This window comes from Apodemus sylvaticus, chromosome 9 (genome assembly GCF_947179515.1).
Source record: "Apodemus sylvaticus chromosome 9, mApoSyl1.1, whole genome shotgun sequence".
NCBI classification, from domain to species: Eukaryota; Metazoa; Chordata; class Mammalia; order Rodentia; family Muridae; genus Apodemus; species Apodemus sylvaticus.
In genome coordinates this window covers 64,464,471-64,491,074 of record NC_067480.1, presented here as the reverse complement: position 1 = coordinate 64,491,074, position 26,604 = coordinate 64,464,471, and the positions used below count along the sequence as shown (strand labels likewise).

General features: G+C 39.0%; 1 protein-coding gene across 1 annotated transcript in view; it reads right to left on the bottom strand.

The window, feature by feature from the left end:
* Positions 1 to 26,604, bottom strand: part of Tmeff2 (transmembrane protein with EGF like and two follistatin like domains 2) — a 284,490-nt gene that overhangs the window by 49,969 nt on the left and 207,917 nt on the right. The window contains exon 6 of the mRNA XM_052192909.1: positions 734 to 882. Coding sequence (XP_052048869.1) covers positions 734 to 882 — 149 coding nt within the window. The remainder of the gene's footprint in view (positions 1 to 733; positions 883 to 26,604) is intronic.

Here is a 26,604-nt window from a genome sequence, read left to right as displayed (position 1 = left end):
TATGTCTATCAAATTTTCTCTCCCAAAGTACCTTCATTTCTTCATGGTAGTTAAGGTTTGTTGCCTTCCTCAGCAGCAGCAGCAGCAGCAACAACAACAACAACAACAACAACAACAACAACAACCCACTTATAGTTCTGAACACTCTATACAGATTTTCAGTGCACATTTATGTCTATGTGAGTGACAGAGCAGTGCCAGCTTTCTGAAGCTTGGGACAAGAGGGCTCAGAACTGTAACTGAGACACAATGATAAAAGAAAATCAAACCCAAGCTCCCTAAGATTTTTTTCCCCCTGAATAACAAAAACAGAACGTTCTATCCTGTTCAGCTTTTAAGGATGTACTTAAAATATTTCTATTGAATCGATACATAAAACGAGCAATTGCTTTTAATTCTAAGATTTCTAATCTATTCTAAAATTCTTGACTAGACTTTTTCTTTAGCCCTTGCCAGGAGGATTTCTGTGATCTTCTGAATACTGGCTCCTGTGTTCATAGCACTGTAACAATACAGCCCCATTACATTGAAAAAGACATGCACTGTTGCTGATGGGCCCTCAAACACCCATAATCAACACAAATTCTACAGCTGACTACACGATCCATTGTGAATCAGAACTGTCTTTTCGGAAATGAAATAGGTGCCTAATAATGAGTTATCTTCACTTTTCACTTCTGCACAGAGACTAAAAACATTTTTTTTTGAAATGAAATTTTGCTATGAACATTACCTTGACATCGACCCAGAGACATGACTTCAATTTTCTCCTGTTTCTGACATGACGCTTCTTTGATTTGACATGCATTATCATAAGATTTCCCATCAGAAGCACAGAGGGGATTGAAGTTGGTTTGAGAACAGTCAATGTTGCACACACACCTAAAGAAAGAGCAAAATAATGTATGGAATGTCAATAAGGGTGTTACCACACTGTAAGTGAGCTACAAATGGGAAAGTGGCTAGCTGGGCAAAATGCAGAAGAATCAAATTGTGCTTTTCCAGAGAAGTTCTGCCAGCTTTCTGAGATGAAAATGCAGCACAGACCTAATAGTAAATAATCCAGAGGACCCAGCAGTGAATCCAAAATAAACGTGCATAAACACCTCGAGGCTGTTTGAAGAATACAGATAGGCTATTGTGGCAGAATGGCTTCAGAAGTGACTCATGGGCACTCTGGCACTTTCTTCATTGGATGGCTAAATGGAGAGAGCTTGAGAAAAATTTCCCAGGGGCCAGTTAAACAGAACACAATCAAATACACTATTTGGAATGCCGTCAGAAGAGGTATTTCTCCAGCACAAAGGAGAGCGTGAGTGAGGAGCAGTATGGGGGAACCTTCAGTGGTCCTTCTCCGTTTGGAATGCCAGAGTGAAGTGAAAGGTGCAGGCAGCTTCTCAGAAATGCTCACACCCTATAAACAGCATTTACACGAATCCCCACGGGGTTATCAGGTTTCTTTCTGCACATCCCAAGGTTTCTTCCCAAGGTACACAGTTTCTATTTTGAGCTCTTATTTTACACAATAAAGTGACAAATTCAAATTGATTGCCACTTATGGCTTTAACATTTTTTTTCCTATAGGCTAAAGAAACATCTGGTGAATTAAAGCAAATTAGGTCATCTTAAGCACAATTAAACACTGTAAAACAAACTTTATAAAATTATTTTTCAATTTTCTCTTAATTCTCTATTTTACTATTTACTTTGTTATTTGGGATATTATATTTTGGTTAAGAGCAATTATAGTTCTTGCAGAAGATCTAGGACATACATGGTGGCTCACAACCATGGCTATCTCCAGTTTTAAGGAACTTGACACTCTCTTTTGGGCTCAGCAGGCACTGTATGCAAGTAGATGCACATACATACATTCAGAGAAACACTCATACACATTAAAATAATAAATAAAAGTAACTAATATGTTGCAGTTTTGGTGTGAGCAAACTTGTATAGAATTAAATTTTTAAATATTTTTATTTATATTTGTATTCATTACTCTATATGTTTTTCTTTAATTTGTGAATCACAATTTTACTCTGTAATATACTACATGTGTACACGTGCACACATACACATGCACACACACATAGTGATATTAGTAATTACTTACTGCATACTGGCTGTTAAATTAATTGCTTTATTTAAACTTTTTAGCAGCCATTACACAGTCTACTATATTAGACAATACATAAAATCAAATACCTAATAAAGTATATAGGAGAGGTACACACAGATGTGATATGTGAGGCCTAACTGTTCCCCTTTTATACTACTACAGCCTGCAAATTAGGATTGCCCATAGAACTTGAAAAGCATATATTGACAAGTAGATTCTTGTGCCCAATGGAAGCTGAGGTCCTACCTAGAAGCCTAGCCTTCTTAATCCTTAAGCAGTAACTCTGGGACTTGAAGATTCACTGCCAGAGAATCGTGATTGATCAATGAAACCCAACAAAGGCTCTTTTATACGTCAGGTAATTTCAGGATGTCATCTTGAGACCATCTGTGTCAGAACTACCTACACCATTGCCATAAATATTGGCAGGAAATACATTAGTGTGCTTAAAAGTATGTTTTTGTGCATGTGACAGCATTTCCCTAGTAGTACTTGATTAGTTTTATATTCATCTATTTCAGAAATAATAGTGAGGGCAGGTGGCAACAGTCTAGATCCTTAACCTCCCCACCCTCCCCACCCAGGGTGGCATTCCCCCTCTGCTGTGATGCCCAGTGTTGTCGCCTTTTGGTATTTGAGCATCTGAGGTCAGGAGCTTCCTGACTCACAGAGGTTGAGTCATGATGGCCCTTAAGAAGTGGCCCTAACTATCAAGCTTACTTAAAACACCCATCTTAAACAAACAAACAAACAAACAAACAAACACTCCAAGAAAACCCACCACAGTGGTGAGGGCCACTTGCTTCATTGTGTAAAGACAGTTCCTGATATTCTAAAGGTGGTTTGGGTTTGAACTATTGGTCAAAATTTTCCAGTCTTACAACGTTTTTATCACTGCTTTATCTGTCTATAGAAATGGCAGTGGAGGTGTTACAGAGAATCTCAGGAAAGAACAGTTTGTAATTGGAGTAAAATAGTTAAGATTTCTGAAATCCTTTACTATCAAACTGAAAGGTGAAATGAGAACAGCAAGGGGAAGAGACTGTTTGATTGAGTTGAATCGCCCAGAGTCACAGAACATCACTGACAATTGTTCAGGGCATTTGATAGGATGCTCTTTCCCAGGAGTCAGTCCCCAGCCCCACCCTATATGACTCATTAGAATTTGGTCCACTCTGGCCATTGTTCAGCTCCTGTGTCCTTGAAGATTTGCTTCTTATTACCTCAAATAAATTTGTTTTGGGGGCTGGCTATGAAAAAGTATGTATGTCATCATTTCATAATCATTTCAAAAGGAGGTCAGATTCCCTTCAGTGGAAGTGAGATGTAGTTTTCACTCAATCTCCAGAATCTAAGCTTGACAAAAGGATGTACTGTGCTGGTCTTTTCCCATGCTCTTTGCTACTCTATACAACCATGTATCAATACACAAGCAAGCACTTAAAGTTCTACCTTCTTAATCTCAATATTGACTCAAATTGGAAATCTATGAAGAATTATCCTCTCTCCCTCCCTCCATCCCTTCATTTATCCCTCCTTTCCTACATCCCTCTCTCCTTCTGTCTCTCCCTCTCATTCCTCTTTCTCTCTCTCCCACCTCTCTGACAGAGTCTTGCGTAGTTCAGGTTGGCATGGAACTCATGGTATAGCCATGACCTTAAACTTCTGATATCCTCCTGTCTTTACCTTTCAAGTGTGAAATGATAGGTTTGTGACACCATTTTATGTGGCATGGTGACTAAATTTAGTGTTTAGGGATAAACTTTCCCATCTCTTTCCATTTTTTTTAAATAAATGGGAGAAGCTTCAGAGACCTGGTAATGTGGTTTGGAAACTGTGTGATATGGGGAGAGAGAAAACTGGGTGGATTCTGAAGAGTTGCTCTGTCTATGTTTCCATTAAACCAACAAACCCTGACTGTACAGCCATTACTACTGTATTTTATATATTTAAGTCTGTTAGCTTTATAAATTACAACAATAGGCAGGATCCAAGACCTTAGTCTGAGCTTCTGTCATGCTTTTTTTGTTAATGACTTATCTTCTTTTATTGTTAATGAATTATCTTTGCTGTCTTCATTTTATTCAGTATTTTAGGTATGCTAAAATTTCAGTAACTACATATGGATAAACAAATGGAATGAATGAAGTAACTACTTAATACTTTGCAAAGACAAGCAGCCACTATTACTATCTCCATCTAATAGGCAAGAAAATTGAGTCTTGAGGAAGCCATACAGCTTGTAAGCAGAACATAATTTTCCATCTAGGCAGCCTGACGCCAGAGGCTGCACCATTCTGCAAATTGAAGTTCAAGGAAAACCAAGATGGATGCACATTCATATTATTACTGATGGAAGGGATAGTGTGGATGAATCAGATTTAAAAGGCGATGCTGTGCCCACTCCTGGCTATTTATTACAAAATATTTTTAGTTTATATTGACTCTTAATCTTTGACCATGTGTCTTACCAGACACGTGATCAAAACTTTTTGCAACATTGGCGCACTTTGTTGAGGGGAACTTTTGAGAAACTGTGAGATGGTGCCAGCTATTAGAATGAATTACTAACCTAATGGGTATTGAGTTAATGTTACCACTTAAAACTATGAATGAATAAAGTCGCCCTGAATACCCAAGGCACAAATTGCATAACAAATGACTCCTATGAAGAAGTATGGAGAGGGTCCTGATCCTGGAAAGGATTGATCTAGCATTGGAAGGGAATATAAGGACAGAGAAAAAGGAGGGAGGTGATTGGAGAAGGGATGGAGAAAAGAAGGTTTATGGGACATATGGGGAGGGGGATCTGGGAAAGGGGAAATCATTTGGAATGTAAACAAAGAATATAGAAAATAAAAATATTAAAAAAAAGAAAAAAAATAAATAAGGTTGCTATGAAAAAAAACATAAACAGTTAAAAAGTTACACAACCCCATGAAAACATACAAGCCCAGAAATAAACTCAAATGTGCATGTGTGTCTGTGTCTGTGTGTGTGTACATTTGTGTGTGTGAGAGTGTGTGTGTTAAGCTGAGTGCTTTAGTAATCTTACCTGAGTCTCTGCTTTCTGGGGTGATGTTACTTTCTTAGCAATGATGAATCTGTTTCTAGGAGGCTCATCTACCTCACAGTAGCATGCACTGCCTCAAATAAACAATGTTCTTTATTTTTATTTTATATTTGTACTCTTCTTTAACCTTTTCAGGACCAAAGTATCCCATTTATCTTTGAATTTCTGATATTTAACACAGTGCATTAGAACAAATCTTCAATTAAAAAACCCATGTTGAATGAATTACACAGATGGACTTGGAAGGAATTCAAGAATACAGTCAGTGTGTCTCAACAGCAACTCTGATGAGAAAAAAATATTAGAGATGTCCTAAATTAAAAGGCCTGGAAACTGGAGAGGAAATGGGACCATGGAGGGTGATCAGTTAAGGAGCGTGGGAAAGGTTGCACATTCAGTCAGTTGCCTGTTTACTACATGGAAGGAACCCGTATAACTGGCAAAAGAACCTGCCGGCTATTAACACAAGCAAGCCAAAGCACCGAGGTCTTATGCTTAATGAGCTGCCCCAACTTGCAGTCATTTCACATTTTTATCACTGAACAATGCAAACTCAATATGGAAAAATTACTCCTTACTCTCCCATTTTTCTATCACAAAACTTCTGTTTCTAGGATCACGGAGTCTCAGGTACTCCTCAGTTTTATGCCTAGTCATAGCCAAACTGTTCCAGGATCTGGTCTCTTTTGTCTCTGATACCTCTGTTTCGAACGTTTTTATTTGACAGAACTTGGGGAGGATAGCTAGTGATAAATTAGTGCAGCTGTACCAAATCATGCTGCTTGACTCGCAAGCCATGGAGAAGGGGCCGTAAGATCCCAGGCTCTCAGCCTCCTCATTTGTCTTTTCATGACTGAAGAAAACACAGTCCTAATCCTTGATGACCCCAGTGACATAGCTATCCCACTTGTGACAGGAGATATTTTCACCGACCAGTCACTGCTTACATTTTGTGATATTTGGATATAGTTTTAGGCACTGATATAATGTGAACATGGTAGCAGTTTGACAGTTTATTGCTAATGCCGACCACTGAAAAATATATAAGGTTCTTGTAAGGAGGTGGCAGAATTATCATACAAGGTAATGTTGAAGATTCAGGTCACTGGCTTTAGCAGAATACACAAATGAATCCAGTATTTTTTTTTTTTCTTATACAGAAATGAACTGCATTCATTTTTAAAACAGAAACTATCCCTCTTCCCCGCTTTTGGCAAATAATTGCGTTATTATTCATTCTGAGAGGAGTAACTAGTTAATTACAGCATGCCACGAGCATTACATGCAAGGCCCGGATTTAGAGGGCTGAGCACCACACACATGCCTTTCAGGGTCTGGTTTTGTTTTGCTTTCTTTCCTTTTCTTCCTTTCTTTTCCGTGTATCACAGTCTTTTGACATTTTTGACACCGCAATTATATAGTTCTCTTTTCTTCTAAGCTACAAAGACAAAGAATCAGCCATACTTGAAAATAATAATTTCAGGGTCTCTATGTGAAATGACCCCCCCCATCCCATCCCATCCCCGCAACTGCTTCAGATACAGTTAACACCGACTGAAAACCTTAGTTCCCGGAATCACAAGGAAGGAAAGAAATAACTGCAAAAGAGCACGGGATGCTGTAAAGCGCCTAAAGTATAGGAATTGAGTGGTGGATCCTACGATGACCGGTATCCAGGTCTAATTGGCTCATGAATACTTGGGAAGTTGGAGATTAATTTAGTTCCCTGCCTCACTGAAATGACCATCGTGAGGTTGGCCTACAGGGAGTTAAATGCACTCTTTTGTGTGTTTAGGAATGCTTGCCATCTCCTAAGTGTGAGGAAGCAAATCCTGCCAGCTCATAGATTACTTATTCATGTGTCTGGTTTGTGGCTGCCCTCTAATTTCACTCGATTTTGTTTCATCTATTAAACATGCCTGACACATTCCTTTCTCAAGGTCCTTGGCTCAGTGTCCAGGCCATATTTTGACTGTCTGACATTCCTAAGAGATTTGAAAGCACCCAGTTGCACAGCAGCCCAGAGTCTGCCTTTCTGGGCTGTTTTGGGTCTTGTCGTTTGTTTCCCTTGAGCCTGTCTGTCTCTGAGGCTATGAAACAGAGCCATGCTGGCCGGGCCAGTGAATGAGGCCTCTGCCTGTGCTTGCTGTGATGGATGGCTGCATTACATTAATAACAGTAAAACAGCATGTACCTCTCATTCGAGACTCTTGTGATACTTTAAACCCATTTACTCATTAGCTCTCATTTTTCCTTTTGATGGAACTTGATTATGAGTATTTTTATCTGTAAAGAAACTTCAGTGCAGGAATGATTCTGAATTGTGAAGGGGAAAAATGAGGGAAGAAATGTGAAAATGTCCTAGAAAATTAAGCTTTATATATGAAGGGCAGAAAAATGTCAACTGAGAGTATAGCTGGTTGGTCTTGTATTGTCACTTGTGATTTTTTTTAATGGTCATGGCAATTCTTTTAGTTTAAAACCAACGAGTAACATCCATCTCCACGAATATTATCCATGATGCACTGGGATTTTATAAGGATGATAAGGCATGTTTTAATTTTAAAATTTGTGTGTGTGTGTGCCCGAATGTATGCCTGTATACCACACATATGCTTGGTAGGTACTGAGACCAGAGAAAAAGGCGATGTGTCTCCTGAGTCTAGAATTAGAGACAGTTGTGAGCTGCCATGTGGGGCCTAGGACTTGAACCTGGGTCCTCTATAAGTGCAGCCAGTACTCTTTATTACTGAGCCAGATCCCTCTGTCTCTCTCTCGTCTCTTTCTCTCTGTCTATCTCTCACTAATGGTGAGACATATATGTGGAAATGACTTATTTGCTATTAGTGTTGGTAACTTTGTAAGGAAATAAAGAATCATAGAAGTTGACCTACTACAGGGAAGATCTTGGAATATAGAGACGCATCGACTAGATAAGAGCCAATATAGTCAATAGGAAACTGAGCTGAAAAAAATCCTTCTACCAGGTGCTGTCAGAACTTTAATAAACAGAATCTCAGTTGAATAGAAGGAATTTCTGCTTCGGAAAAGATGGGTGCCCCACACATCAGACTGTTCAATGTACTAACGTTGGGTAGAGACTGTGATGTAATCTTGGGGTTTGGTATCAGGACTATGTATGACCTAGGCTTGATTATTCACTAGCAGTGTGGCACTACACTAGTTATTTAACTTCTTCAAGCCCTAGAACCTGTGAGAATGGCATGAATGTAGCATTGTAGGGACTAACTGGAGTAATTCATATATTCCTTACTTAGCAAAGACTCTGTAAATTTCTCATATTGCAACAAATGTTGGCCATCTTTAAGCTTTCCCACCTAACCAGGACTTCTAAACCTGGATGTAGATGAATGTTTTGTAGAATAGTTCACAAGCCTAGGACATTGAGCTGAAGCCTAGAGGTTCTTGGCTGTTTTGGTGTGAGATCCAGGGAACTGGATCAAACACTATGGGTGATTCTGGCGAGTAGCCTTGGAGTTCTGATTAGATGAAATACACTTCAGCACCTTTCAAGGCTCCCCAGGGCATCTCCCTAAGTAAGATTCAACTTAAGACATTCTGAAGCAGAGGGGTAGGGTGGGGCTCTCCAGGTAGCATTTGGAGCCAGAGTTTCAGCTTTCCAGTCTACTATAGCATGGATCACTCACTGAGACATCTTAGCTACAGCTAGTTCCACACTTCCTTTCCTTTCACCTATATCATATCCTAATGAATTTAGTAATGCTTTAATACATGATATTTAGTGACACACTATTCGGTGGGGTGATGCTAGGTGACAGAGATCAGTGACTAAATGTCTTGGTTCAAAGCACCATGGAACACTGAGTAGAATTCATTCAACAAGTAAACCAAGACTAGCCAGTGAAGAAGGAAAGGGAGCTGAAGTGCCTAGCATATTTCTTTGTGCGTGGGTCCTTGTTTTATTCTCCTCCTGGTCCTCCTGACTCACAAGATGAAGAGGAAGAGGTAGAAAATGAAATGTTTAGGAAGACATATGTAGTATTTAGATGGGGACAAGCAGTGGGCAGAATGACATGGGGAAAAGATGTACAAAGTGACAGCATCAAGTCCCAGGAGGCCGATGGCTAGATCTGTCTGATTTGAATGAGCTCTTTCCGTTGAAAGGGAATCACAGCAATGAAGGTAGATTGAAAGGGAGGCCAGTTCCAATCCAAGGAGTGGCCTTCATCTTTTGGGCAAGGGTGAATCCTGAAAGCTTTCTGAGCTCAGGGTGAGGAGAAGGTCAACATGCTCAAAGCTGTACTTCCAAAGGATAATGCTAGCTACACGACAATAGACTACGACTTGGAGCCACAAACTAAAGGCACTGTGATATAGAGGGACAAGGACACAAAGCTGGGCTGTGATACATTTGTTAAATAGAAGAAAGGGGAAAATCAATAGGTTTAGAGGGTTGCTACTTAAGGCACAGCAAAGTGCAGTATTAGGGAACAAATGTGACCACAATGTCCCTCCTGATCTACTTTTCCTTGTTTTCTTTACTGTCCCATGTTGTGATCAAAATGTGAAATCTAGAGGGACAGGCAGACTCAGTGAGGAGCCGAGCAAGTGATGCAAGAAGACTTTCCTTTCTTACGATTTTGCTGTGGTGACAAGGACAGAGCACATTGTATTTAACAGTGACACCAGGAAAACAGCCAGAACCGCAGAAGAATCATTCTTTGTATACACGGTATGGCTCTTGGAATTAAAATAAAACCCAGTGGGAATGGACACTTAACTAATGACAATGTTTTAGTGACCAAAGGAGGGTCCTGCAGTAGGAAGAACTCTCAAATCCCTCCTCCATGCATAAAATAGAACCATTGCAAAAGCTAATTATTGATCTGTTGTCACGGATCATGGTTGCCCCCTTTTTTCTAGATAATTATTTTCCCCCTTCAAAGCAGCTGCATTTACATCTTAAAATAATCAAAGTAAACAATTCCTATTACTCTTGTACATCTTTAAAAATATCTTGGAGCAACACTCTTCATTAGCTTCACGTGCACTCTGTTTGCCATCAAGCCTGAAAACATTCAGTAACTAGTGGTGATTGTGGCTCTGCCTGTGTGGGTCATAACCAAGAAGGCCTGTGGTCACCAGAAGTGCGGCTGCTTTGTTTGGATGGTCTTTATGTGCTGTACAGAGGCAGAATGCATGGAATTTGGATTAGCAAAAATTACATTAAAGATTAATATTGTGATGGACTAAAACCTCCACTTTTATCCTCATATCAAGATCACATTGAGTGACATCTTCAAACAGAGTTCTGGGGTTCCCCTCCCACTTCAGCTAGTATTGTGTTTCCTGTTTAGATTTGAAGCTGACCCTCTGGCACACTTTCACCCAAGAAAAGGTTAAGAGGAGCCCATGTATATGGGCTTCATCACAGACTAGATTTCCAGGAAACTACATTTTTCATCTTCTGCCCTTGGATTTTATCCATGAGAGACAAGAAACAGGACATGGATTATAGTTCTACATTTTGCTAAAGATGTTAGTTTGAAATTTTTGTCCATTACATTGTTCAAGCAGTTTCTTCTTGCCTGGTTAATTTCTATTTCTTTCTTTATAAGAAGATCCGTGACCACTTTCTTCAGAGGAAAAAGAATGCACGCTCATCTGATGACACATCTAGTTTTTTCTTTTAGAATTTATTTGTTTTAATTTTATTTATTTTAATTTCTTTGAGTGCTTTCCTGCATGTCTGTCTGTGTACCACATATGCGTCTAGTACTTGTGGGGCCAGAGGAGGGCCTTCAATCACCTGTCACTGATTTATAGGCACCTGTAAGCTGCCATGTAGATTCTGGATATCAAACCCAGGTCCTTTGAAAAAACAACCAGTGCTCTTGATGGCCAAGCCATTTCTCTAGCTCGGACATATCTATGTTTTTAGATTATAAACTTGTGCCACTAGATCTGGCTATAGCTGGCATATAAACCCGCTGCTGCAGTCTCAGCAGACTGAGACACTAAAATTATGAGCTCAAGACAGACCTGATACATATAAAATGTTCAAATAACTTAATCAGAACCTTGACTCAAAGTAAAAGTAAAAGTAAAAGGGGGCTGTGGAGGTGGTTTAGCGGTAAAATACTTGTTTTTGATGTGTAAAATACTGGGCTCCATCTCCAGCATTTAAACAGAAACAAAATAACGAGAAGGCATATTTAACCTTGCCTTATTCCTTAGCTATGAGCAAGATCAGAGACAAGCAGTGAATATGTGTGCATAGGTATGTTGCATGCATATGTGTGCAAAACAAATGATTCAGTCCAAATGTGTACTGAAAAATGTCCAAGATAGAAATGCCTGGTAACATTGGAGTCTCCTTGTCATGAGTTCTCATGGAATCGATGAGGAACTGATGATAGTGTTTTTGTACCAGCTGCTTTCTTGTAGTCACAAAGCTCATGCTTATGGAAGTGAGCACTGGTTAAATTATTCTGGCATTAGCTAATTCCACAATCCGAGCTCTTACCAACTGGTATTCTTTTATGATCACCTTACACTTCAACTTTCCCTTATGAATTTGCAGGTCAATGCTATGTGATTTTCTTTCAAAATAATATTTTGCAGTGCAGAGGTGTCTCAGAGGTTCAGAGTTTTGGCTCCTCTTCCAGTGGACCTAAAGCTTGATTCCCCCAGACCCTCATGGCTGCTCACAACTTTCTATAACACTAGTCCTAGGTGATGTGATTCCTTCCTTTGGTCTCCTTGGACACCAGACATGCACAAGGTCATAAATATTAAATAAGTAAATAAACTATAAAATAATATTCAATATATTGTAACATGATCATACATTTTATTGCATGATTTATAAAAAAAACATTAAAATATTCATAGGGTCCTAAATTTCAAGTCTGCATACATGAACTAGGAAACAGTGAAATAAGGCAATGAGAGCTTGAATTTCATCTTTATAATGCTATATTTCTTCAAGAAGATCAAAGAGAGTATAGTGGCACACCCTATTAATCTTAAAGTAGGCAGAGGCAGGTAGATCTCTGTGAGCCCCAGGCCATGCTGTTTTATGCAACAGATTCCAGGATAGTCAGGGATCTATAGTGAGACTCTTGTCTCAATAATAATAGAACAAGCAAACAAACCAATCAACCAAAATAAATCAGAAGAAAAATGCTGGATGCTTATATTAAATCCACCCAGGGATGAACAGAGTAGATTACTTCTGAAATGCTCCCAATATTTAATAATTCATAAGAAAATGTTAGCTTTTGATGTTTTTATGCTAGCACAATTACTAATCTTGGTACTTTCTTTGTTTGCACTGACTTTGATCTATCTGTATTTCTAAAGTTTAAACAAAGTTTGTAGAAGTGTGTGTGTGTGTGTGTGTGTGTATGCGTGTGTGCATGCGTGTGTGCATGTGTGTGTGTGTATGGTGAGATTCTAGTGAAATATGGTAATGTTTCTGTAAAGAACTGCTTAAGATTGAAATTACATCTCTACAAAATAACTTTCAACCAGTGTTTATCACATGAAAGACTCAAATCTGTCTTTTCCCTGTTTCTTCTTTTGGTGTTAGCCTGCTGTAGTGCTGTGCACAAGAACACATGGTGGCATTTTAGTTTGCAAGCTCAACACAGCCATTCGTGATTAACTTCCTGCAGTTTTCCCGGTGAGATTTGGTTGCTCTGAAGTGAGTCTGGAATGAGGATGTGGCTGTGCTGTCAGCCAGGAATGGTTGTGAGTTATTCCCAAGTCCTTGGGATGAAGACCTTTAAGTAGAAATGCTTAAGCTTTTTGCCTGAGCCTTTCACCCTTAAATATTAGGCTTTAAAATGTAAGAAATGGTAAAGAAACACTGTTTTGAAAAACAAAACAACAACAAAGTAAGAAAATCCAGGATAGGATTGGGTGTGGCCAAGTGAGTAAAGTGGACTTGCGTTTGGATCCCAGAACCCATCTTAAGGTGGATACAGTAGCACACATTTATAATCTTGGGGGAGCCAATGAAAAGATAGGAGATAGAGAAGAGAGAATACCTAGAAGCTAATGGGTCAGCTAGTCTGGCATATGCAATGGTAAATCATAAGGTACCCTGTCTTAAACCAGGTGAGAGGTAAGGATTAACACACAACCTACACATCTACACATCTATACATTAACACACAAAGACACACATATACAGGCACATACATATAAGCAGAGAGGGGGGTTCACAAATGGCTCCCTCACAAGGTCACATGAGACCTCTCATTGGAGGTCTTTGTAGGTCTGCAACTTTTATTGCCATCCTTTTCCTCCACCTGGGAATATATATTTGCAGTTACCACAGATCTTAGTTTAGTGCAGACCCATAAGTGATTTTGAGCATTTACTTGGTATCAGTTACTGTTCCGATCTAAACATTAGAATGACAAAGATAGCCTCTGTGATCCCAGCTGGCAACAGAGATCATAACATGAGGAGTTGTGATATCCATAAGATAGTGTCATCAGTGCTAGGCTGTGTAGGTGTAAAGTAGACACTGTGAGATCCCTGAGGGCTCAGAGTTATGCCTGGAGGATAGTGATGATCTGATGCTGGATAGACTGAAACAGCAAAGATAGAAAGATTTCCACAGACTTCTGAGGGCTTGTGACAAGAGGATTCTAAGTCCTTTTCTCCTACTGAGGAATCCAACTAGTAGTGGACTCCCATTCTCCTCCATCTGTTGATCTCTGTATGCTCACTGATTTAGTATCCACTAAACCAAAGTCTATTTCTCTTCTGAAATTCTTACTTCTTGTTGCCTCTAAAAAAATGACATTGTCATATCCTTAATAGACCTTGCAGATTTGAAAGTTCACTTTCTAGCTGTGGATGTGTGGCCTCGGGATACCACACATGTACCTATGATGATCTTTAAAATGCATCGTTTCCTTTCTTCATAGTGACACCGCCAACAGTTTCTGTTTACTCAGTCCATCCTGCTCTTCTGAGGCCCTGTTGCCCTTGCTGATGTTTCTCTGCTGAAGCCTCCATTAAATGAACTGAGCATTCATCTGCTGTCTCCAATTCCCAGCACAGAGCCTAATACATAATAATCATCCCATATATGAAGAAGCCACAGGGGATTTGAGGTTTGATTTTACAGCATTATCCTGGTACCCACTCATCTGTGGATTCCAGATGATTCCTAACTTGCCTGGCCCAGTCATTCTTTTGTCTTCTGGAACAATTCCTTCCTGATGCTACTTACTGTTACAGGCTGCTCTCTCCTTCACCTTCTTTACATGCAGTAACTTAATCCTCAACATGTATGTTCACTTAGTGAAAAACACATGAGCATAGATCTTGTAATTAGAGCCTTCGCCTATTATTGGCACCTATAATATGCTTAGTGAATCATTGTCTAGACTGAGCTAAAAATCACAAGTCTACAAGCCACAGACTCCATCATGAAAACAGGACCCAGTTTATCACATATATAGAAAAGACACCCTGGGGCACAAGGGGAGAGAAAGAAGTCACTCTTATGTAATGTCCCGTGACCCAGGGGATTCTGCTGCTTTCCTTGCCTCAGAAAGTTCTTTCTCCATTCTTTATTCTATTAGTCTGACTATCCAGGCCAACCATAAAACTGCACTTGCTTCTCCCTACTCAATTTCGATTAAAGAACCACTCAGTGTGTGGACTAATAATCTACACTCTGTAAATTCCAGGTCTGTTTTGCCACATTTGGGAGTGCATGTAGACTGACGTCTCTTTTAGTTATATGTTTCAAAATATTAATAGTATCTCCATGTATTTTAGTTTAAACATGTGATAACTGTAACTCTCCTTAATTTTTAATATTTCTATTTCTTTTCGCTAAAACATAGATGCCAGTTATTTATCTAATGTTTTAGAAATCTTAGAAATCCTTTTGAAATCTTAGAATACCACCTTAGTAAGTTATGTCAACAATGTTAATTGTTATATTGTTTATTTAATGCATATGAGTACAGTGTCACTGTCTTCAGACACACTGGAAGAGAGCATCAGATCCCATTACAGATGGTTGTGAGTCACCATGTGGTTGCTGGGAATTGAACTCAGGACCTCTGGAAGAACAGTCAGTGCTCTCAACCTCTGAGCCATCTCTCCAGCTCCCAAACAATGTTAATTTAACTCCTAATTTCATGTGGCCAGGGATTGTAATTGTTCCTCTTTCTTTTTGCTCTCTCTCTCTCTCTCTCTCTCTCTCTCTCTCTCTCTCTCTCTCTCTCTCAACTTTTCTTCAAATATTCAGTAATATGTATAGCCTAAGTGTTTAGGGAACATTTTTTGTTGTTGTTGCTGTTTGTGGATCTCAGCCTTTAGCATGGAAACATCCTGAAAATATTCAAAATTCTGATAATAATATCAGAAAATGGCTTTACATATTGTTTAAGGACAATGTAAATATGCCATATATATATCTGGTTAAATAAAGTGAAGAGATAAATCTATCTTGTACTTTGGGACATGATAGAAACCAACTCCATTTACAGATTTTTAGATAATAGTGCATGGCCACATGCTTAAAGTAGCAGTGAATTCCTTCCTCTCATTTACTTTTTCATGGTAGAGTTATTTGCTAATGGTGCTATTCTTTTTATTCTAATTAGAACGTCTGCATTTTTGCTCTTAAGCATGGCTGTACAAAATGTTCCTGTTCTTGGCTTTATCTCAGTAGACTTTAAAAGTATTTTTATTGAATTTTTGAAACTTTCATACAATACACTTTGATCAGTTTCACCCTCACTTTTTCTTGAACTCCTCTGAGACCTCCCCATCGAATTGCCTACACCTCCATTTTGTAAGTGCTTTTTAGAGTCCAATTGAGGTGGCCCATATATTCCTGTTGCAGGTGACTACTAAGGGCCACATCAGTATAGAAAACAGACTTTCCTTCCCCAGAAGCTATCAATTAGCTGCAGTTCCTTAGTTAGGGTTGGGAACTCGTGATTCCCTTTTCCTGAATGCTAGCACGCTGACTGGTTTGATCTTGAGGTAGTTTTGTGCAGGCAGGCTCAGGTCATAGTTTCAGTAGCCCTGTCTTGTTCACTGGGACACCCCCAGACCTCTGGCACTTAGAATCTTTCTGCCTCCATTTCTGTAATGGTAGCCTATGAGCTGTGGAGGCAGTGTGATACGGATGCATGCTCTGTGGCTGAGTGCTTGTCCTTCAGACTTTGACCAGTTGTGGGTTCCTTCATTAACTCATTGCACAGAGATATTCTCTATCTCTCTACCCATTACCCATAGATCAGTGCAATTCTCAGACCTTGGGAGACCTTTTAATATTGCATAATCAAATTATTTTTTGTTTGTTTGTTATAGTAAATGGCCACTAGAGAAAAATAGTTTTTAAAAGGGTATTTTGAATTACTTCTCGTCAAAAACTCATTTTAACAAAATTTATAAACCAATAAGTTGCTAACAAATTCAGATTTAGACCATAGTGTTAGCTATGATCTAAAACTGGGCAACAGGCTCACTATTTTAACACTCCGGTGAGGACTGTGCAGATGGCTCTGTGGGCAAGAATACTTTCTGTGCAAGAATGAGATTGAATGCCTAGCACACAGGAGAAAAGTCTGGCATGACTGTATGTGCTTTTGACACCATTATCACTTTGAAATAGCAAGATCAAATACATTTTTTTCTTCTATAAGTTGCCTTGGTAATGGTGCTTTACCACAGTGATGGAAGAGACTTGGCTCAAGGGTCATGAGTCCATTTCCTTGGAGGCTACATCATGCCTTGGCTCCCTCCTGTCTGTTTTTTTCCTCTCTGGCCACTACAAAGAAAACAGATCTAACCCTCCAGAGCTTTCAGCTATGCCATTCTGTAGGTCAAGCAGGAACTGAGACCTCAGAGTTGTGAGCTAAAATAAGCCTTTCCTCCATTACAAGGTTTCTTTCACATGTCTGTCACAGCAACCAAAACATAAAACAAAATAAACAGACAGACAGACAGACAGACAACAGAAACCAGACCCACCATTTCATATTGTTATATAATATCTTTTACCTTTCTATTTAAATAAGTCAACTTACAGTTGATTACAATGTAAAACGTAAAGCTAGGTATCAATTTTGATTTACATCTTTGGGCAACTCCTGCTCAATACCTGGGATGTTTATAATAGGAAAATCATTTGTTTCCTATGCTAGAGAAAGTACTCCTTAAATATGAAACTTTGATAAAAGTTAATGCAATTTAAAATACACAAGTTATTTGTACAGAAACATGATGACTTTGGGCTGGGGAGCTGGCAGTTGGTAGAGTGCTTGACATGCATGTAGGAAAAGCTGAGTGCAGCACTCCCATAAAAATGAGCAACTGTTGCAAATTTCTAAGACTAGTGCTGGACAGGCAGAGAACTGGGGCATCTGGTAGCTTGATGGTCAGTCAAAAGGATGGAGCTGGAGAACATCGTATTAAGTGAGGTAACCCAGTCTCAAAAGATCAGTCATGGTATGTACTCGCTGATAAGTGGATATTAGCCTAGAAACTTGGAATACCCAAGACATAATCCACATATCAAATGATGTCCAAGAAGAATGGAGGAGCAGCTCCTGGTTCTGGAAAGGCTCAGTGTAGACAGGGAAGTGGGAAGGGGTAGATGGGGAATGGGGAGGGAAGAGGGCTTATGGGACTTTCGGGGAGTGGGGAGTCAGAAAAGGGGAAATCATTTGAAATGTAAATAAATCTGTATCGAATATTTAAAAAAAAGAAGAGAGATTAAAATAGCCATGGGAGGAGGTACAAAGTATCGAGCAGGGACTGAAGGAAAGACCACCCAGAGACTGCCCCACCTGGGGATCCATCCCATACAGTTAACAAACCCAAACACTATTGTGGATGTCAACAAGTGCTTGCTGACAAGAGCCTGACATAGCTATCTCCTGAGATTCTCTGCCAGTGCCTGACAGATACACAGAGGGGGATGTTCTCAGCCAACGATTTTACTGAGCACATGATCCCCAATGGAGGAGCTAGAGAAAGGACCCAAGGATCTGAAGGTGTTTGCAGCCCCATAGGAGGAACAGCAATACGAATCAACCAGTTCCCCCATAGCTCCCAGGGACAACACCACCACCAAAGAGTACCCATGGCTCCAGCTGCATATGTAGCAGAAAATGGCTTTGTTGAACATCAATGATTGGAGAGGTCCTTGGTCCTGTGAAGGCTCTTTGCCCCAGTGTAGTGGAATGCCAGGACAAGGAAGTGGTAGTGGATAGGTTGGTGAGCAGGGGTATGGGGGATGGGATAGAAGTTTACAGAAGGGAAATGAGGAAAGGGAATAACATTTGAAATATAAATAAAGAAAATATCTAAAACAAAACAAAACAAAAAACCTTCCAGGATCCAAGCCCAGGGACGTGTTGTCTATTTAGGTACAACCTACCTCCTATCTCAATGAACATAACAGAGGTTCACAGGTGGGTCTACAGGCTTCTTTCATAGCAGATTCTAGATCTTGTCAAGCAACAGTGATTATTAAGAATGAGACAATCTGTTTCAAAAGTATGTTCCAGCATGATTAAGAAAGGCACTGAAGCTTGATTCCTGGTCTCTGTTTACATGCTCACATGTGTATGTGCACCATCACATGCATGTGCACAAACATGAGCACACCAAGAACAAATATGCACACGTATGCACACAAAAGAAATGTGTCAACTTTAGCTTCGTGTCTGTAGTCACTTAGATTATAGCAAGTTGAAGCATTAAACATAATATGCTGACAGGAATTATCAGTATGTAAACTAGAATCCAAAGGTATAGAAAACTTGGTAAAAGAATACACACATTTAAGAAAACTCTCCCTGGTTATTGAAAGAAAATTAGAGACTTTTTCAGAGTTAGGACAGTAAAATACTCAGGCATGAAAACCAGAGGAAGATGAGACTGTGCTAATGAATAAGTTGGGGAGGGAAAGTGTCTATGAGTTGCTTTTCTTGTCCTACCCTGCCTTTCCTACCTAGTGTCAGACCATGCTGCAGCCTGGAAGGCACTCTTAAAACACAATTAGCACAAATGACCAGTCCTTTCCTCAAAATCCACCAAAGAATTTTGCCATGAGAGTAAAGCTTATACATTTTTCATGGCTTATGCAGTAGGATTGGTCCTTGATAATCTACAAGTCACAGCTTACCAATGTTGCATGCCTTTCCTATGTTGTGCCTACAAAGGGATTGTCAGCGCTCCTCTGACCTCTGGTTTTGCAGAAAAAATTCTATTTGCTGCTCCTTCCTGAAAGAGTCTTGCGTGTAATACTTAGAAGACTCAAAGTCTATTTTCTCAGGTACCCTCCCTGGATTACCCTGATCACCACCATATTTGTCTAAGCAGCCTGCTGTTGTATTACATATTGACCTTTCTTTGGTGTTTCTTTTCTCCTAGGATAGATATTATGAGTAGAGAATCACGTTGTCTGCTTTGCTCACTATTGCACTTTTCAAGCCAAGAAAAATGCTGGGCATACAATAGAAACATAAACATTTGCCAAATACGTGAGTAAATAAGGATCACATTTCCAACTTGAAAATCTGCTTAGATTTCACTGATAGACATAAAATTTTAATTTGAATTATATAGTTAATTAGATCAGTGCATGTTTCTTTGCTTCAGTTATCAAGAAAAGTGTTTCTTCATATACATAATAAATACTCATTAATTTTATTTAAATACTTAGCTCATAATGGATGTGCAATGAACATTTTTTTTAATAAATAGAATGTTTACATGTAAAAGCTATTAGATATTTTGGTGCACAATCACCAGGCTAGATTGAACTCTCTGTATTAGGTAAAATGGGTTAATTTAAATATAATGATGAATTTTGTCCCAAGGATAGGTTTTCATTAACTATTGGTAATGGGAGAAATATTCCATACTCTGAGAGCTCCATTCCAAACAAAGCATAAGTAATTAGTCTTTTAATTATCTTTTATTTTAGATTTAACTTTTACTTGCATTTCTATATGGGCATTGTCCATGTGTGAGCTATGAACATGAGTGCAGGTCGCTGTGGTGGCCAGAAGAGGGCATCAGATCCACTGAACCTAGAGTTTCAGGCGGTTGTAATCCCCTATCTTAAGTGCTGGAAACTGACCATCTGACCTGGAAGCAGGCCTTCTGGCTATACTCCTAACTGCAGCCCTTCTCTGTATGCTCTCACACTAATATTTGTATTGTAGAATTAAAGTTTTGTAGTTGCTACTGTTTTACGATGATGTTCAGAATAGTTACGATTCTGTTTGAACCTTCTTATTCTGAAGAAAATCTTAACAAACTTTGTTTCTTTTAACATTTACATAGTTTGTGCTAATTTTGTTGTTTCTCTTTTGAGATCAACTATCCAGAAAAGTGTGTCCGTCAGTAGGGAAGGACTGAAGGGCTGTCTGCTCTAACCCTTGGCTGGTAGGCAGTTTCTTTGTCTACAGGCCACTTAGTATGTGTCTGATTTCACTAATTTGCTTCAGTTGATTACAGTTATATCAGTATATCTATTTCATGTCAGAGATTTACAAGTAACTACTGAACGCTGAATAATCTCTGGCTTGATTTGGTTGACAGGACTTTATGTGGGTTCAAATATTTACATAGAACAGGGGAAATGTTCATCAATTTATTGATTATATTCTACACAACTATTACTAAATAATAAATTGCAGATAAAGTCTTGTTAAATATTGAAAAAGACACTTTGGAGTAAAAAACCTGCATTTCACAGGCATTATTTGCATGTTGAGCGTGTGGCTGGAAACTGTCAAGAGAATGTGTGCTCTGCAGCACACACAGTCAAGAATGCAGTCAGTGGCAGGCCTTCAGTGCTGCTCTTCACCCAGGAGGAGCTGTTAGCACCAGCATTCCTATCTTCCTCCCATACACACTGGACCTCATCACACAGTATACTGCTAAGGCTAGGTAGAGTTAATATTACACACTGGGCTATCTTTTTAACTTATATTTATTGAAACATATGCATATAGGAACTAAAAGACAGTATCTGTGATTTTTCAATGGTCTATTTCTTTTTTTATAAATATTTTTATTTTCCATATTCTTTGTTTGCATTCCAAATGATTTCCCCTTTCCCAGATATCCCCTCCCCATATGTCTCATAAACCTTCTTCTCTCCATCCCTTCTCCAATCACCTCCCTCCTTTTTCTCTGTCCTTATATTCCCCTCCAATGCTAGATCAATCCTTTCCAGGATCAGGACCCTCTCCATACTTCTATTTCTACTGCAGAAGGACATTAAATGGTTCAATGCCATTCTAGATGTTGTCTTTGAAGATTTTTTTTTTTTTTGGCATGGCCAAAAAGGATTTCGATGCTTCTAAAGGCTTTAAATGCTCAATCTGTCATGATCCATTTGGCTATAGACTCTATAGCATATATTCAGCTTGAAAATATTGTGTGATTAAAGCATAAGGTGTGACTTAAAATTCTCAGATTATATATATATATGTATGTATTAATGGTATAAAATATGCATACATATATTATATATTAAAGTCCAAAGACTGATCAAAGTTGTGATAATGGCTTTAAATAGTTGTAAACTCAAGTGGCTGGATATAAAAGTAACTCAAATAAAATGGAGGCCTTCCTCTACTCAAAGGATAAACAGGCTGAGAAATTAGGGAAACAACACCCTTCACAATAGTCACAAATAATATAAAATATCTTGGTGTGATTTTAACTAAGCAAGTGAAAGATCTGTATGACAAGCACTTTAAGTCTCTGAAGAAAGAGATTGAAGATGATGTCAGAAGATGAAAAGACCTCCCATGCTCATGATGGCAGGATTACTGTAGTAAAAATGGCTATCTTGCTGAAAGCAATCTACAGATTCGATACAATCCCTATCAAAATTCCAACTCAATTCTTCATAGAGTTAGAAAGAGCAATTTCCAAATTTACCTGCAATTAAAAAAAAACGCAGGATAGAAAAACCTATTCTCAACAATAAAAAAACTTCTGACAGAATCACCATCCCTGACCGCAAGCTATACAGAGCAATAGTGATAAAAACTGCATGGTATTGGTACAGTGATAGGCAGGTAGATCAATGGAATAGAATTGAATACCCAGAAATGAACCCACACACCCATGGCCACTTGATCTTTGATAAAGGAGCTAAAACCATCCAGTGGAAAAAAGAGAGCATTTTCAACAAATGGTGATGCATCAATTGTTGGTCAACAAGTAGAAGATTGCAAATTGATCCATTGTTATTTCCTTGTACAAAAGTTAAGTTCAAGTGGATCAAGGACCTCCACATAAAACCAGAAACACTGAATTTAATAGAAGAGAAAGTGGAAAAGAGTGTGGAGCACATGGTCATAGGGGAAAATTTCCTGAACAGAACGTCAATAGCTTATGCTCTAAGATCAAGAATTGACAAATGGGACTTCATAAAATTGTAAGGCTTCTGTAAGTCAAAGGACACTGTAAGTAGGGCAAAACATCAACCAACAGATTGGAAAAGATCTTTACCAACCCTACATCTGACAGAGGGCTAATATCCAATATATACAAATAATTCAAGAAAATTAGACCGAGAGATCCAAATAACCCTATTAAAAATGGGAAACAGAGCTAAACAAAGAAGTTTCAACTGAGGAATACCGAATGGTTGAGAAGCACCTAAAGAAATGTTTAACATCTTTAGTCATCATGGAAATGTAAATCAAAATAACTACCTAACACCAGTCAGAATGGTTGAGATCCAAAACTCAGTTTACAGCAGATGCTGGCAAGGATGTGAAGAAAGAGGGACACTCCTCCATTGCTGGTGGGATTGCAAGCTGGTACAGCCACTCTGAAAATCAGTTTGGTGACTCCTCTGAAAATTGACATAGTACTACCTGAGAACCCATTTATACCACTCCTGGGCATATACCCAGAAGATGCTCCAACATGTAATAAGGACACATGCTCCACTATGTTCATAGCAGCCTTATTTATAATAGCCAGAAGCTGGAAAGAACCCAGATGTCCCTCAACAGAGGAATTGGTACAGAAAATATGGTACATTTACACAATTGAATACTACTCAGCTATTAAAAAAAAATAAATTCTTAAAATTCTTAGGCAAATAGATGGAACTAGAAAATATCATCCTGAGTGAGGTAACCCATCACAAAAGAACACATATGGTATGCATTCACTGATAAGTGGATCTTAGCCCAGAAGTTAGGAATACCCAAGATACAATTCACAAATCACATGAAGCTGAAGAGGGAAGACCAAAGTGTGGATACTTTGGTCCTCCTTAGAAGGGGAATTAAAATCCCCATGGAAGGAGATACAGAGACAAAGTATGGAGCAGCGACTGAAGGAAAGGCCATCCAGAGACTTCCCCACCTGGGATCCATCCCATATACAGTTAACAAACCCAGACACTATTGTGGAAGCCAACAAGTGCTTGCTGACAGGAGCCTGATACAGTTGTCTCCTGAGAATCTCTGCCAGTACCTGAGAGCTCTGGGGGAACAACAATAAGAACCAACCAGTTCCCCCAGAGCTCTCAGGGACAAAACCACCAACCAAGGAGTACACATGGAGGGACCCATGGCTCCAGCTGTATATGTAGCAGAGTATGGCCTTGTTGGAAATGAATGAGAGGAGAGGCCCTTGGGTCCTGTGAAGGCTTTTTGCCCCAGTATAGTGGAATGCCAGGACTGGGAAGTGGTAGTGGGTAGGTTGGTGAGCACTGGGATGGGGGATGGAATAGGGGGTTTTGGAGGGGAAATGATGAAAGGTGAGGGGATAACATTTGAAAAGTAAATAAAGAAAATATCTAATTAAAATAGTTTTAAACTCAAGACTGCTAAACATAATACAGTTTGAAGGACTCATATTAAAGATATTCCCACTAAATATAAACAGAGCCATATTGTTTTACAGAATAATGTGTATACCTTAAATACCGATGTAAGTATTCAAACATCTCAAAGCATTTGAATAAGAAGAGTGGCATATAGAAAAAGTCTCTTTGACAGCAGAAGGTACTTACCATTGTACCTGTTACACTCAAGAGAGTATTGATTGATTGATTGTTACACTCAATCAGAGTCATGAGTTAATCAATGAGTTAATCAGCTGCTTTTTGCCCAAGAACAGTGGGTACCAGTATCACTTAATGTTGCTGTCATCTCACTATAGAGTAAAGCAATGTCATAGTTCAAGCAGTGTCAGCTTAAGCTGACTGAAGTGTAGGTTTACAGTCATAGTGGAATGTTTCACAGGAGACATTTAGTATGAATATGACTAATAAAGGTTCTGTGCAGAGGTGAACTGATGTGGACTCCACATGGGTGAACTGATATTTGCTCATGCTAGTCTTACAGAAAGTTACTCACTTTATATTCTATAAATTCTAAGGATTGCTTTAAATGGAGGAGGATGATGTTATAATTTTTGAAGTTAGAGACCTTACCACATGGGAGAATTTGTTTTTTATTTTTTAAATATAAACCCCCAACTCCCTAAAACAATATCATCAGTGTCATTGTGGTTTGCTGCCTTCCAGAATTGGGTTAGACCCAAATGCTGGAGATAGAACAAGCTCTGGTCAGAAGACACAGAAAAACAAAGATGGAACTGGGATGGAAACTTCCTCCACGTTGTCCAACCTTTACAGAAGCAGAAGGTGCTATGCAGGCTACTTGGGGAGAATTGCCATCAACAGTTTTAATAATGTAGACCATGGGTGATACATTGCTGATCGGCAATGCAAGATATGTCCACCAATGCAATGGTAGCAAGTGTTATGGGAGTAACTAATCACTTTCTCCTTGGTACTAAGGCCCACTTGATAGAAAAGAACTCATGTCTAGTACAGTAAACCTTGTCAAAAGCACATGTCTAGGGAGCTCATAGACTCTAGTATGAAAATATAGCTGCTCTGGTTTGTTGTTTGTTTTGCTAAAAGAATATGATGTGCCTATAAAACTGCCATCTAAATAATGATGTTTATCCTTATAGATTTTTACTGCTGAAAGTTTTGGTCAGAGAAATTTTGTTTTGCAGTGGGTCACAGTGATTGTGGAGACTTGTGGGTTGTTAATATGCTCAGAATACGTGACTGCTAAGTGTTCAAACATACCTGAGACATCTACCGATTCTCAGGAAACACTGTAAAAGAGAGACAGAAAGAATTTGTGGGCTGGGTGGGGTGGATTGCTGTCTTCTGGGCATGACGTGGCTACTGCCCCCAGGAACTCACAGATGCAGTGATTAATGTGGTTGGGCCTATGGATATTCAGTCTTAGAGTGGAAAGTGAGTTATAAGGCCCTACTCTTTCATAAGAATTCATAGGCAGACAGTGGTTCCTGGGTGGAAGGAGATACATTTGCTTCAATGGTGTAGCCATTGGTAATCTGCTCATGCTTTTATGAATAATTCCATACTCATGCCCCTGTAAGCATTCTAATGAAACTCACTGGGTTGCAAAATCGCACTCCCTTCCTACACAAATCACCTACTTAGGACATGTAAGACATGATAGTGGATGGGACTGGTTAGAATAGAAATCATGTCAGTAGGCGTGTGAAAGGATCAATAGAGAGGAATACATTGAGTCCCATTAACGTGTACAATCAATATACCCTAATAACAACAACAATAACAAAAGTGAAATAGAGAACTTGTACATGGACCAGAGATGACAGAATCTTACAGGTTAGCTTAATTCTGCTAAATTTGTTTGAAATACATGACAAACATAAGGACATCAGAAGCTCCATAGATGATCTTCACTTGCAATAATATAGTCACATTAACTGGTAAATATATGTCTTCCTTTTTCATTAACAATTCATAATTAGATAAGATTGGTCAGGGTCATTTACATTGAGATCTTTTTGCATGATACAGCTCAGCTACTGGATGCCTGAAACTTTTCACCATCTGCACAACACACTCAAACGACTAATACCATTTCAGTGCTATGCTTCACCAACTGAAACCTGAACTGTAAATAGTATTAGTCACTCTGGGTCCTAGCGAGTCCCACTCTCCACAGAGCAAATGCACCTAGGACCTATTCCCCATGCCTTTCTTCACTCATGAGCTTTTAGAACTACTTATTAGAAGGCCAGAAGACAAAACAAATCAGCATTTCTCTGTATCAGACAGCAGATGAGAATCAAAGCTCAAAAGGTGCACACTACAACTACGGTGAGAAAAACAAGGTAAACTGGGTTTTCCTAAGTGTTGTCAAATACTGTATTTTCTAATTAGGTAATGAGGAAGTATGATAGAAATGTAACAAATGAAAATTTTAACAGTATGTGTTTTTGTATTTTCATTCATTCAGACATTTCTTAAGATCTAATATATGGTATCCATTTTTAAAATAAAGATGAGTAACACTACTGTACAGCT